The 14,693-nt window shown below is 43.2% G+C and overlaps 1 protein-coding gene across 8 annotated transcripts in view; it reads right to left on the bottom strand.

Annotated features, from left to right (window-relative positions):
* MTA1 (metastasis associated 1) overlaps positions 1-14,693 on the bottom strand; it is a 428,762-nt gene that overhangs the window by 244,359 nt on the left and 169,710 nt on the right. For all 8 annotated transcript variants that reach the window (XM_033951860.1, XM_033951862.1, XM_033951865.1 and 5 more), the window contains one exon: positions 11,937-12,039. In XM_033951860.1, coding sequence (XP_033807751.1) covers positions 11,937-12,039 — 103 coding nt within the window. The remainder of the gene's footprint in view (positions 1-11,936; positions 12,040-14,693) is intronic.

Below are 14,693 nucleotides of genomic sequence, written 5' to 3'. Positions count from 1 at the left end.
TCTATTTTATGTACATTTTAGAAATTTATTTTATTATGTGTACATCGCTTAGTAATTGTAATAGGCGATTAATCAAATAACAAATAAACTTGAAACTTGAAACTTATTTATCTTCCTAATTGGTACCACATGCAAAAATGTTGGTTATTTGCAGCAAAGTTTGGGCCTCATAAGTTTTCCATATTACACTCTATCTATTTGTCGGTTTTCTTTCTAGCTCTCTTCCTTTTATTGAGTATGATGTGTAATCAGCAATCAGGTTTGAATCTTTTATTTAGTCTTCATGCTTATTCTATAATCATTTGGGTCTTATGTGCATTCACCCATTATCATTTTCACAATAAACATTCTTTTTTCCTTTTTGGCATTTGGTCTTCTATCTGTGTGCAGCACAATCTTTCATTCACTTGCGCTCTTTCTTCTTCATTATCAGCATTCTCTCTTTTAATTATTTGTATTATTTTTCTTAAGGACCCTTGATGAAGGCATAATCCAGCCATAACAAGGACCGTGTTGGGACTGTACTATACATTTGCCTGATAACAACTGGTTCATAGTGTGCACACTGACTGTGTGTACTTCTTATTCACTTAGAGTTAACTGCTTTCTTGAATTATATGTATTATTATATGGTTTTATATGTGTTTTATGGACCATACCCTCTGTTTTTATATATTTTTCATATATTTTAATAAACTTTTCCTTTATCATCCAGAAACCATTGTTCCACCCTTTTCTCTATCTGGTTTGCTATAAAAATTTAAAAAAACCTCCAGAGAGATAACATAGAAATAAATATACTTGCGTTGCTTGATCCTGATAGCGAGTACCTCAATCAGCAGACTGAAATCTAATGTTATTAATAAACAATTAGATTGCTTAATCAAGGCCATCATCTCCTTCTGAATCATATCAGAAACTTCAAGTGTAGACCAGACTCGTATCTCTAGGATTATAGTGACCAATGCAAGAACTCAGCAGCCCTTTCTAAGGATACAATTTCCATGGCTGCTGAATTGACTATCTCCTCCTGATAGTCAGTTGTATGCTGTAGTATCATAGGCACTGCTAAAAGTAACCTGTAGTTAGGGCTGGAAAGGGCTCAAATGGAACCTGAAGGTGCTGCCGAAGCAGGTCAAATTTTTTTTTTTCAAATTATTCTCAGGCTGTGGATTTTTTTTCCTGCATCACAAACTTAATCTGGCTTTAAAGGCACTCTGGGAAGCTATTGCTTCCACAACTGGAAGCAAGCGAAGGAGAGAGAAGAGTTCTGGCATGCATGTGATGCAACCTGTTGGAATGTTAACTCATTGCAGAAATGGAACTGTTCAGGTTACTCTATGACAGAGCTTCAAAAATGTTCCCATTTCTTTAACAGAGACACAGAGAGGGTCTGACATACCTTACTTACAAATGCCAGATTTTACTCCACATACAGATTGGCAGATTAAAGCTTAATCTTGGGAACCTCTCCAGCCTTCCTTCTGGCTGATTACTAAACCTCCATGGATTGTATCTGCCCACCTGGCACCTGTTTGCCTGAGAAACAAAGAAATCAATTGGGAGGGGGGGGGGGTGTTCAGATTCCTCTGAGTTACCCTCTTCTGCAAAAGCTTGCATCCAAAATTATGTCCTGAAAATTACCTCAGGCTGGATTGTGGCCCTCAAGGAGGGATTTTGAGACCCCTGGTCTTAAAGAAAGAAAATGAGTAGGAGAATGGGCCAAAAAGTGGCAAATGAGCTTTAACGTAGGGAAATGTTCAGCTATAAAATGGGGGGGATCACTGCTAGGGGTAAGTAACCTTGAAAGAGACCTGGGAGTGATGGTAGACACAACTTTGAAGGCGTCGGCACAGTGCGCCACAGCCTTAAGAAAAGCAAATAAAATGTTGGGTATCATTAAGAAGGTTATCACGACCAGGACGAAGGAAGTCATCCTGCCACTGTATCGTGCAATGGTGCGCCCTCATCTGGAATACTGTGTCCAGTACTGGTCGCCGTACCTCAAGAAGGACATGGCGGTACTTGAGGGAGTCCAGAGAAGAGCAACTAAACTGATAAAGGGTTTGGAAAACCTCTTATATACTGACAGACTGAAAAAGCTGGGGCTGTTCTCCCTGGAAAAGCGGAGACTTAGAGGAGACATAATAGAAACCTTCAAGATCCTGAAGGGTATAGAAAAGGTAGACAGGGACAGATTTTTCAGATTATGGGGAATCACAAGTACAAGGGGGCACTCGGAGAAATTAAAAGGGGACAGGTTTAGAACAAACGCCAGGAAGTTCTTTTTCACCCAGAGGGTGGTGGATACATGGAACGCGCTTCCAGAGGCTGTGATAGGCCGGAGCATGTTACAAGGCTTCAAAGAAGGTTTGGATAGGTTCCTAGAGGATAAAGGAATTGAGGGGTACCGATAGGAGTAGAGGTAGGTCATAGGGATAGTCAGGGACCACTGCTCAGGCAATGGGCCTGATGGGCCGCCGCGGGAGCGGACCGCTGGGCGAGATGGACCTCTGGTCTGCCTCAGCGGAGGCAACTTCTTATGTTCTTATGTGTGTAGATTAAGCCAGCAAGAAAGGCTGGTGCTTTGGCCTAGTCATTCTGAATAAAGCACAGTTACTTACCGTAACAGGTGTTATCCAGGGACAGCAGGCAGATATTCTTGACTGACGGGTGACGGCACCGACGGAGCCCCGGTACGGACAATTTTAGAGTGATTGCACTCTAAGAACTTAGAAAGTTTTAGTTAGGCTGCACCGTGCGTGCGCGAGTGCCTTCCCGCCCGACGGAGGCGCGCGGTCCCCAGTTAGGATAAGCCAGCTAAGAAGCCAACCCGGGGAGGTGGGTGGGACGCAAGAATATCTGCCTGCTGTCCCTGGATAACACCTGTTACGGTAAGTAACTGTGCTTTATCCCAGGACAAGCAGGCAGCATATTCTTGACTGATGGGTGACCTCCAAGCTAACAAAAAGAGGGATGGAGGGAAGGTTGGCCGCTATGAAAATAAATTTTGCAAAACAGATTGGCCGAAGTGTCCATCCCGTCTGGAAAATGCATCCAGACAATAATGACATGTGAAAGTATGAACTGAGGACCAAGTAGCAGCCTTGCAGATTTCCTCAATAGGAGTTGATCTGAGGAAAGCTACAGACGCTGCCATAGCTCTAACCTTATGGGCCGTGACAGAACCTTCCAGTGTCAGTCCGATCTGAGCATAACAGAACGATATGCAAGCAGCAAGCCAATTGGATAACGTACGTTTAGAAACAGGATGACCCAACTTATTAGGATCAAAAGAGAGAAAAAGTTGGGGAGATGATCTGTGAGGTTTAGTGCGCTGTAAGTAGTAAGCCAAAGCACGCTTACAGTCCAAAGTATGCAAAGCCTGTTCTCCAGGATGAGAATGAGGTTTCGGGAAGAATACTGGCAGGACAATGGACTGGTTAAGATGAAAGTCAGAGACAACCTTAGGAAGAAACTTTGGATGTGTACGCAGAATCACCTTGTCATGGTGAAAGACTGTGAAAGGTGGATCGGCAACTAGTGCATGCAGCTCACTGACCCTCCTGGCAGAGGTGAGAGCAATAAGGAAGACCACTTTCCAAGTGAGAAATTTGAAATGAGCTGTGGCTAGGGATTCAAAAGGAGGCTTCATTAAGGTGGAAAGAACCACATTAAGATCCCAGACCACAGGAGGGGGCTTGAGAGGTGGTTTCACATTGAAAAGACCCCGCATGAATCTGGAAACCAAAGGATGAGCAGTGATAGGTTTTCCGTGAACTGGCTCATGAAAAGCAGTAATGGCACTGAGGTGGACTCTGATAGAAGTAGATTTGAGACCAGAGTTAGACAAAGAAAGGAGATAATCCAACACTAGTTCTACTGCTGGCGAAGTTGGATTATGATGATGTAGAAGGCACCAGGAAGAAAACCGGGTCCATTTCTGGTGGTAACATTGAAGAGTAGCCGGTTTCCTGGAAGCATCAAGAATAGAACGAACAGGCTGAGAAAGAAGTGAATGAGCTGAGGTCAGCCCAAGAGATACCAAACTGTCAGGTGCAGAGACTGCAGGTTGGGATGAAGGAGGGACTGCTGATGCTGAGTGAGCAGAGAAGGAAACAGTGGAAGAAGAATGGGCTCCCTGGAACTGAGTTGAAGCAGAAGAGAGAACCAATGTTGCCTGGGCCACCGTGGAGCGATGAGAATCATGGTGGCGTGTTCCCTCCTGAGTTTGAACAAGGTCCGCAACATGAGAGGCATGGCCGCAATACGGTCATCCAGGGAGGGCACTGGTACCGCTTTCTTTTTCTGCGGTACCTGTGGTGCCGCTCGACGCCCAGAGGATGAGGAGGCCGAGGAGGATGCACTCACCTCTATAGGGGCAGAGCGTTTACGGGGGGGGGGGGCGCCTCGAGGTCAGCAGGATTGGACTCTCTGCCACAGCGACCGGAGGACGCTCCAAGGAGGAAGGCTTCTTAGCCGGCTTACCTGTAGAGGAAGTGGGCACCGGCTGAGAAACAGTCGACGCCGGTGTTGATGCCGCAGGATCAGCCATCGCGGTACCGAATAGGAGTTTTTGTTGAATTTGCCTGTTCTTTAAAGTACGCTTTTTTAAAGTAGCACAACGGGTGCAGGTGGAAGCCCTGTGATCCAGAACCAAGCACTGGAGACACCAATTGTGCGGGTCAGTCAACAAGATGGGCCTAGCACACTGTTGGCACTTTTTGAATCCAGGCTGAGGGGGCATGAAGGTGAACATGACCTCTGCTAAATCGAAAGCGGAGGACTCAATGATTACACCAGGCCCCGCTGGGGCGAACCCAAGAAAAATAAAAATATACAAGTTTTTTGTTATTTTTAAAAATAAGACTAAAAGAAAAGAAACAAGAAGGAAGAGAAACTTCCAAGGCAAAAACCGAGCGAGCGGGAAGGCGAAAAAAGTTTTTCAACGGCCGTTGAAAAAAACGCGTCTTCTTAGCTCCGCAGAAACTAAGAAACTGGGGACTGCACGCCTCCGTCAGGCAGGAAGGCACTCGCGCACGTGCGGTGCGGCCTAACTAGAACTTTCTAAGTTCTTAGAGTGCAATCACTCTAAAATTGTCCGTACCGGGGCTCCGTCGGTGCCGTCACCCATCAGTCAAGAATATGCTGCCTGCTTGTCCTGGGATAAACTCTGTTACCAGCCCAAACATTCAGAGTCACTCACACAAGCTCCCTCAGGACTATCTGAAAAATCTATCTCCCTGCAGTGCAGGGAGCAGGGGCAAATTTCTCCCCATTTCTACTAACTGCTATAGCAGACTGGAATAAATGCTGCAGAGTTTGAAACTCTTCTAATGTTCTGATGTGAGGAAAAAACTTTTCATCCAATTGGTTAAACCCCTTCCAGGGAAAAATAAAAAAATAATGGTGAGCAAAGGGGAGGGGACGACTCAGACCGAATATCAACCTTGTTTCAGGTCTGTTTGTTTGTTTTTTAATATAATGGAGATTAAAACATCAAGTGTGATACCTCTCTGTTCAATTGATGCCCAGTTCTCTAACTGGGCCAAGAGCTTCTCAGAAACACTTCAAGAGCTGCATGGTTGCTCCATCCCATCTGCCAGCGAAAGAGAAATATTGAGCGTTCTAAGGCTACACAGTGCCCTTAGGAGTCAAACCGTACAAAATTACTTTGTTTCTCTGTCTCCATCCAATAGACATAACCCACAGGATCTGGACTGATTTGGTATGGATGCTAAGAAATGTTTACAGAAATAAACATTTCTTAGCACCCATAATCAATCTTTTGCTAGTGGTGGCTGCAAGTCTTCAGATTTGTCTTAAATTTTCCCAGCTCCAATTTGTATGGAAATTCACTTCTTCCTATGTAGTAGACTTTCTATTGGTGTTCTGAATGAGTAAACAATTTTTTTGGAAATGATCCTGGGTGATCCTTTTGTTTAAAGGATTCAGTCACAACCTTACAGTGTTTTACCCTCCCTTTTGGCTCAGAACAAATATGTAGTCTAATTTGGTTGTGTATAAACAAGATTTTTTTTCATTCAAAGGATGAAAACAAGAGCTGTAACTGTTAAATGTGTGGAGCAGAAAGAAGCCACTATGATAAACAAAGTAGGGGCTAACAGTGAGTTTTATCCCGGAAGATAAGATATAACTGTTCTATTTTTGAGATATGGAATTTGTATAACAAATGAAGTATCTTGTTTCATTTTTGTAACCTGTAAGTTCCATTGACATTCAAACCAATCAGCTAAAACACCTTGCAGCAGGTATTTAGAGCAATTTAAGCAAGCCAGAGAGGCTTTGGCCCACTTAAATCACCTATAGCCACCAAGCCGCCAATCAGCACTAAGCTGCGCAATGCTGCTAAATATTGGCTCTGACCCACCCAAAACAATGTGGACCAGTCTGGGGCGGGCCATGGGGTAGTGCTGGAGAGGAGCCAGGGCTTATGGAGGCGCTGGCAATATTCAGCCTAGGCCCGCATAATCTAAGTGGGTAATTTAGTAAAGCTCAAAAGCTGTTTTAGATGTAACTGCTTAGCTTTATATGGGCCCCTGGCTGAATACCACGTCATGAGCCTGCATAGTTTTTTTTAGGGGGGAGAAGAAAAAAAAGATCTCCCATGCACCTCCCCTAGCTCTGTACCTGGTGGTCCAGCAGGGGAAGGAGTACAGCCTCCTCACTCCTGCCCTTTAAGCAGCTTCTCAAAATGGCTGCCACAACCTCTTGCGGCAGCTTGCTGTACTTCCTGTAGTACCACAAGCTGCTGTGAGAGACCAAGGCAAACATTTGAGAACCCATTGCAAGTGGCAGTAGGGAGAAGGCTGCACTCCTGTCCCCACTGACCCTTGCTGGACCACCAGGTACAGAGGTAGGCCAGAGGGACCTTCTAGACTTCTGGGTGGGATGGGAGTGAAGGTTAGCACGGCAAGGGGGCATATTCAGGGAGTTGGGAGGGCTTCTTTTTACTAATTTTTTTTTAAGTTATGCGGTCCCAGTCCAATATTCAGCTGGAGCTGCATAACCTTTATATGGCCCTGGGTGAATATTGTCTGGGCCTCCATAAACTTCAGGGGGCAGGCTGCCTAGAATTAGCCCCGATATTCAGTGCTGCTGCACGAACAAGACCTGGCACTAAGTATCAGGGTATAATTATGCCAGCGATGATCAGCATTTAAAATGATGCTGACTGCCGCTGGCTGAATCTCGGGGGGAGGGGGGACTTGGATTTTAGCCTCTATTCTGCTGGTTTAAGAGTAATCTGGATCCTCCAATCTACATATATGCTAAGATGACTCAAAATATGACTCAGTGACAAATATCTGTTAGACAAAATCTTTGCATAAAGAACTTTGGAAATATGCTTCCCCTTTATTAAAGTTTGCCGAAAGGTATTTTTCTCCCATTCTTACTTTTGATGTTACAAGCCAGTCTTCAAACAGACCTTGTACCTTTGGCCTGGAAAGCAGCGATTATTTAACCTGGACATAGGCCAGATTTCAAACTATAGATCAACTGACCAACTTCCATTTGTCTCCAAACATCTTGAGACATTTGTATCAGACAATTCTATATTACAATGGCTGTTTTAGAACTGCTTATGACCATCTGGGAGGCATGGTGCTTTAGCTGCTCAGCCCTGCTGTTATCCTTAGATCTCTCAGTGACTTTTGATCTTATTGATCACTGTTTACTGTTGTCTAGATTGCATCGAAGAGGTATCTCAGGCACAGTCTTGTCTTGGTTTGCATCCTACCTGGAGTCTCATATATACCAGGTTTTATGGGGATGGTAATTATTCCATCACATATTCTTCCCCCTGTGGAGTGCCACAGTGCTCTTTGTTAGCTCCACTGTTATTTAAAATCTTCTTGGCCCTCCTTGCAACCAGTCAGTTGGTCTTACACCTGTTATTTATACTGATGACATCCAGATTGTTGCTATCAACAAATACCTGGAGGATATGGTTCAGGAGTTGGATGCACAGTTATCTCTAATCATGGATTGGCTACAGACCAATAAATTGAAGTTGAATGTGGCTACTACCAAGCTGTTATTTTTTTGCATGAAATGCCTTAATCCCATCTCTACCCTCATTGAAGCTGGAGGGCCATTTTATATTCAATTCTATCATTTCAACCACATGTAACCACTTTGGTTCAAAAATGTTTTAAGCTGAAACAAATTTGTTCAATTAAACACCTTACGACACGAAATGCCCTGCAAACTATTCTGCATGCCCTAGTAATTTCACACTTAGACTATTGCAATTCTGTTTTACAGGGTGCCTAAAAGAACATAAGAACATAAGCCGTGCCTCTGTTGGGTCAGACCTGAGGTCCACCATGCCCAGCAGTCCGCTCACACGGTGGCCCATCAGGTCCAGGACCTGTATACTAGCCCTCTATCTATACCCTTCTATCCCCTTTTCCTTCAGAAAATTCTCCAATCCCTTCTTGAACTCCAATACCATACCCTGTCCTATGCGTTCCAGGTGTCCACCACCCGTTGGGTGAAGAAGAACTTCCTAGCATTGGTTCTGAATCTGTCTCCTTTTAATTTTTCGGAATGCCCTCTCGTTCTTGTAGTTGTCGAAAGTTTGAAGAATCTGTCCCTTTCTACTTTCTCTATACCCTTCGTGATCTTATAAGTCTCTATCATATCCCCTCTAAGTTTCCGCTTTTCCAGCGAAAAAAGCCCCAGTCTCTCTAATCTTTCAGCGTATGAAAGGTTTTCCATACCTTTTATCAAATGCATCGCTCTTTTCTGAACCCTCTCGTGTATTGCCATGTCCTTCTTTAGGGACGGCGACCAATACTGGACGCAGTACTCCATATGCGGGCGCACCATCGCCCGATACAACGGCAGGATAACTTCTTTCGTTCTGCTTGTAATACCCTTCTTGATTATTCCTAGCATTCTATTTGCTTTCTTAGCAGCCGCTGCGCATTGTGCCGATGGCTTCATTGTCATGTCTACTATTACCACCAAGTCCCTTTCTTGGGAACTCTCACTCAATAACAGCCCTCCCATTGTGTAGCTGTACCTCGGGTTTCTGTTTCCTACGTGTAAGACTTTGCATTTTTCTACATTGAACTTCATCTGCCATCTCATCGCCCACTCCCCTAGTTTGTTTAGGCCCCTTTGTAAATCTTCGCAGTCCTCTTTAGTCCTAGCCCCATTGAATAGCTTGGTGTCATCTGTGAGTTTTATTACTTTGCTCTTCATCCCCATTTCTAGATCATTTATAAATACATTGAATAGCAGCGGTCCAAGCACCAACCCCTGCGGAACACCAATCGTGACCTTCCTCCAGTCGAGTAGTGGCTCTTCACTCCTACCTTCTGCTGTCTGCCCGCCAACCAATTCCTGATCCATCTGTGTACGTTTCCTTCTACCCCATGGTTCTTTAGTTTACGAAGTAGGCGTTCAAAGGGTACCTTGTCAGAGGCTTTTTGGAAGTCTAAGTATACAATGTCTATGGGGTCCCCTTTGTCCATCCGTTTGTTAATTTCTTCGAAGACGTGCAATAAGTTCATCAGGCACGATCTTCCCTTGCAGAAGACATGTTGGCTTGTTTTCATAAGTTTATGCCTCTCTAGATGCTCCTCAATGCTATCTTTTATCAGTGCTTCCACCATTTTCCCCGGAACCGATGTCAGACTTACCAGTCTGTAGTTCTCCGGGTCATCTCTCGATCCCTTTTTAAAGATGGGCGTAACATTGGCTATCTTCCAATCCTCTGGGATCACGCCTGTTTTCAGGGATAGATTACAAACCTGCTGTAGTAGTTCCGCTATTTCTTCCTATAGTTCTTTCAATACTCTAGGGTGGATTCCGTCCGGGCCCGGCGATTTGTCAGATTTTAATTTTTCTATCTGCCTGTGTACGTCCTCAAGGCTTACTTCCATGGATGTTAATTTCTCTGCTTGGTCTTCTTTGAAGATTTGTTCAGGTTCCGGTATGTTGGATGTGTCTTCTTTTGTAAATACTGACGAAAAGAACATGTTTAGTCTTTCTGCCACTTTTTTCCTCCTTCACCACTCCCTTCCACTCCTATCTCCTACCATCCAGCGGTCCCACCTCCCCCCTAGCCGGCTGCTTCCCTTTAACATATCTGAAGAAATTTCGTGCTTCCCTGGCTAGCCTCTCTTCATATTCTCTTTTTGCTTTTCTAACCATGAGGTGACATTCTTTTTGATACTTCCTGTGTTCATTCCAGTTCTCCTCGGTTTTGCCCTTTTTCCATTTCTTGTATGAATTCTTCTTATCCCCTATCGCTTTCTTAACTTCTTTAGTTATCCACGCTGGGTCTTTTGTTCGGCTCTTTTTGCACTCTTTTCTGAATCTGGGGATATACCAATTTTGCGCTTCGCTTACCATGTCCTTCAATAAAGACCAGGCTTGCTCTACAGTCTGCCATTTCTTTGTGTTGTTCCTGAGTTTCTTCCTTACCATTACCCTCATTGCTTCATAGTTTCTTTTCTTGAAGTTAAAAGTTGTCGATGTGGTTCTCTTTCCCTTTGGTATTCCTACTTCAACTTTGAACTAGATCATGTTATGATCACTGTTTCCCAACGGTCCCACTACTTCCATGTCCTTTGCAGGTCCTCTTAGCCCATTAAGGATTAGATCCAGAGTGGCATTTCCTCTCGTCTGTTTTCTGACAAGCTGATCCATGAAGCAGTCCTGTATAGCTTCCAGGAATCCGGTCTCCCTAGCGCATTTTGAGTTTCCAAGACTCCAGTCTATTCCGGGATAGTTGAAGTCTCCCATAATGATCATGTTACCGTTTTTGCATTCCCGTTTCATCTCAGCTTCCATTTCTTCATCGGTAGTTTCGTTTTGCCCAGGTGGACAATAGTACAGGCCCATCTTTATCTCGGGCCCTTTCCTTCCCGGTATTTTAACCCATAGCGATTCCAATTTGTTAGTCATCGCTGCTGTGTGGCTTCAGCTTATACAGAACATAGCGGTGAAACTGCTGCTAGGTGGTCGAAGGTTTGATCACATCAGCCCTTTACTTCAAGCAGAACATTGGCTGCCAATTAAGTTCAGAATTTTTAATATAATACTTTTTGTGTTTTAAGCTCGTACAAACTGTTTCCTGATATTTTTATCTAGATATATACTGCCATATGTAACAGTAAGATCTCTGTGTTCATTCCAGCAGTCTTTTCTTCAAGTGCCAACCAATCGCCAGGTTCCCACAGCCACTCTTAGGAATATTTGTGGCCGGTTGTGGGTCCAGTTCTTTGGAACAAATTGCCAGAAGCCTTATGGGTTATTTCATCCTTACCCATATTTAAACAGCAGCTTAAAGCACATTAGTTTCAGACAGCATTTTTAGATCAATAAACTGCCAATTTATGGCTACTGTTGGTTGTTTTTCAGGCTGGGAATCTCAGAAATATTTGGGAGTCAAGCTCTTTTTTTTTTTTTCTTTCTTTGAAGTAATTGGCATTCCTTACACATTTCTGATTTTATTGTAATCCTCTTCTATGGACTCTGAATCCCTAAGCGGAGGAGTAAATCTAATAAACTGAACCAAATATCTAACACTTAAGACTGGCGTGTCACTGTCTGACTTGATTCATACATCACAAATTCTTGTATGATTTTCCAAAATTATTTAAAATAAATACTGAAAGCAAATTTTATTTTTGATCTCCCCTAACCACAAACATGCCTTGCTCAGTGGTTACAATCTTTTCTCTGGAATGCATTCTGATACCTGTGGTACTGAATAAGAAAAATAGTGCTTCAAGTTCCAAATGCACTGTGACAGAATCAGCAACCCATATGATAGAGAAAAGTGCTCAATAACCTAAAGAAATCAAAGTTCTCCATGACAGTAACTCAACAATAAATTAAGAGGCAGCATAGTTTTCAAAGCTTCAGAAATATCAAGAAGTACTGAAAGTTCTTACCGTGCTACTACCAAGAACTGATCTATCTGTTTATCTGTCAGTGGATTATATGCTTCCCAAACTTTTGTTTCAAGTTTGGCTTGATCTCTGCCATCTTCTTCACCTGGACAAACACAAATTCAGATTTAGGGTTGCAATGGATGGTTTGTATAATAGACCATGTTTTAAATATTCAAAACATAGGAAAGCATGAACAGTGGTATAATGAGCCTAATAAACCATAATCCATATTCATTGTCCTCTTATTATCTACAGTATATGTAGTATAGTGTATAGTCAGCCATCATCAGGTGTTGTGGAGCCCACTAATCATTTAAGTCCAGATTGTCTGGCAGTGATTTTCAAGAATGAACAGCCTCTGAGGAAATACTGAAACAGGGTATTCTGTCAGGCAGCGTGTTACACTTCTAAACGTTAAGATAAGGGACTTTAAAAATTGTTTTTAATACATTGACCAGACCAAGTCTAAGGGATATGTGTTTAGTTCATAGTCTTAGTGTTTGGCCCACTCTTAATGTAAGAACACTGGATAGCATATCGACTATATAGAAAGATTAGGTTCTTACCTCAGTAATCTTTCTTGTAGGTGTATCTAGTGGTCCTGAATGCTAGGGTCTTGTATCTCAACTAGCAATTTACTTGCAGAAAACTGTCAATCATGTTTTCCAACACCACCTCCTTCCCAGGGAGCTGCTTAGTTTGTACAAAAGCAATCAAGTAGCACTGTAATAAAAGACATAACAGGAAAGAGGACAATAGGGAAAATCCCCAACACTACAATTTTGTTCTGCTCTCTAACATTCCCCCCTTTTATGAAGCCATGTTGGCTTTTTTATCGCCCGACAAAGTAGTAAAAGCTCCAATGCTTGTAGACTTCCTATGAGCCTCAAAGCTAATACTGCTGTGCAAGCAATAAAAAAGCCTACTGTGGCTTCATAAAAAAGGGCCATAGAAAATAACATTATAATATCCAACCATCACTTATTTATGGAGCTCATAGCTACTCGCATGACCTACTATCAAACAGAGACTTAAGCCAGACTGTATGGTCATGAAGATTATCTATGCATCATCTTCACCCCTCCCCCCCAGCAAGAGAGAAAATTCTTCAAATCCAGACTGATCCCAAGAAAGAAAAATCCCACACACAGGGCTTCAGGACCACTAGATACATCTATAACATTACTGAGGTAAGAACCTAATCTTTCTTTCTAGGTCCTGAACTAAAGATGTACCAAAGCAGTCCCCATAGTCTAAGGTGGGTCCCCTAAGCCTGTCTTCAAAATGGAGGACCCGAAAGTAGTGTCTTTCCTGGTTGCAAAAGAGTTGCCGCTGCTGGGTCAGACCAGCGAACTGCTGGGCATGATGGACCACTGGTCTGATCCAGCAGTGGCAACTCTTATGTACCCTATAGAATCTGGGTTCTATAGGGTAGACCATGTAGCCACACTACAAATCTCCTTAGGCAAGACAGCCCTGCAGCTGGATGCGACTTACAAGCTGCTTGTTGGTGCAGACTGAATATTTTTTCCTATATAAATAGATTGTTTTATAGCAGGCAGCAGCTGGCAGAATTGTGATAGTGGAGGGGGAATTATGAATAGGCAAATTATGACCAGTGTTTTCTATGACAAGTTATCACAGAACTTTAGTTACCGTTAGTTCATATTTATTTGATAACTAGATGGACTAATCAATCCAGAAGACTTCTAAGTAGTTTACTGGACAATAATATTTGAATAAAGGGAAAAATGAAAATGGGGGAAAAAGGAACAAGGAAAAATGTAGGAAACACCCTTCGTTTTTATCATCTCTCTAAACCCAGAATATTCTTCAAAAAGTGAAACCCAAAAGATATCGGGTTAGGGAAAAAGTAGAGACCATGTTGAGACAGTTATGCAGGTATCTTTAAGCACTTAGGCACTTACATTTATATCAACTCTGACTGTGTAAGTACTCACGCCTAAATTTTAAATGCATATATACTCATTTATGCTAGTATTCCATAAAGGAATGTAGGCCACCTGAAAATAATAAAACCGCAGAGCAGAGTAGGGCAGAAACACTTCTGAACAACTTGCTTGAGGGGAAAAAAAAAGCCTGGGAAGGAGGTGGAGTTCAAAAGATGACCGACAGCATTCTACAAGCAACTTGCAAGTTGAGATGCAAAGCCCTAGTGTTCAGCACCACTAGACATATTGCACTAGAACGTTTGTTAAAATAAGTATTCAGGCTGGAGAGAAACAAGATGGCGTCTTGGTAGTAAGACGTGGTGATTACAGCTCCTGCCTTAAGTATTTTCCTGCTTCTTTAGCTTAATTTTCAATATGCCAAAAAGAAGAGGTAGAGCGGCGGTAGCCCGTCCGTCGGAGTCTACCTTACAGCGGCAGGGAGCTATCACCAGCTTTTTCGCGTCTTCGCCCCGGGGCGTTCCCGCTGAACGCTAGGGAAGTGTCGGCGTTGGGGAGCGAGACATCACTCAGCCCCGCGGGACCAGCGCCTCCTTCGCAGCCGACAGCGGAAGTTACCCTGTTAATGCAGCCTTCGGGCTTACCGACTCCTCAGGACCTTCCGACTGGTTCATCTTCATCGAAGGCGGCTATAGTAATTCCAACTCTTCAACCTCTAGAGAGACCTGCTGAAATCACCTTGAAATCAATTTGGACTGCACTGGACTCTCTCTACAATGTTTGTCTGGGAATCCTACCACTTGTTCAATATCAAAATGTGAATATGCAAAAATTTGAAGAGGATTTA

This window comes from Geotrypetes seraphini, chromosome 7 (genome assembly GCF_902459505.1).
Source record: "Geotrypetes seraphini chromosome 7, aGeoSer1.1, whole genome shotgun sequence".
Taxonomy (NCBI): domain Eukaryota; kingdom Metazoa; phylum Chordata; class Amphibia; order Gymnophiona; family Dermophiidae; genus Geotrypetes; species Geotrypetes seraphini.
The sequence above is the reverse complement of the archived record's forward strand: the minus strand, read 5'-3'. Positions and strand labels throughout refer to the sequence as shown.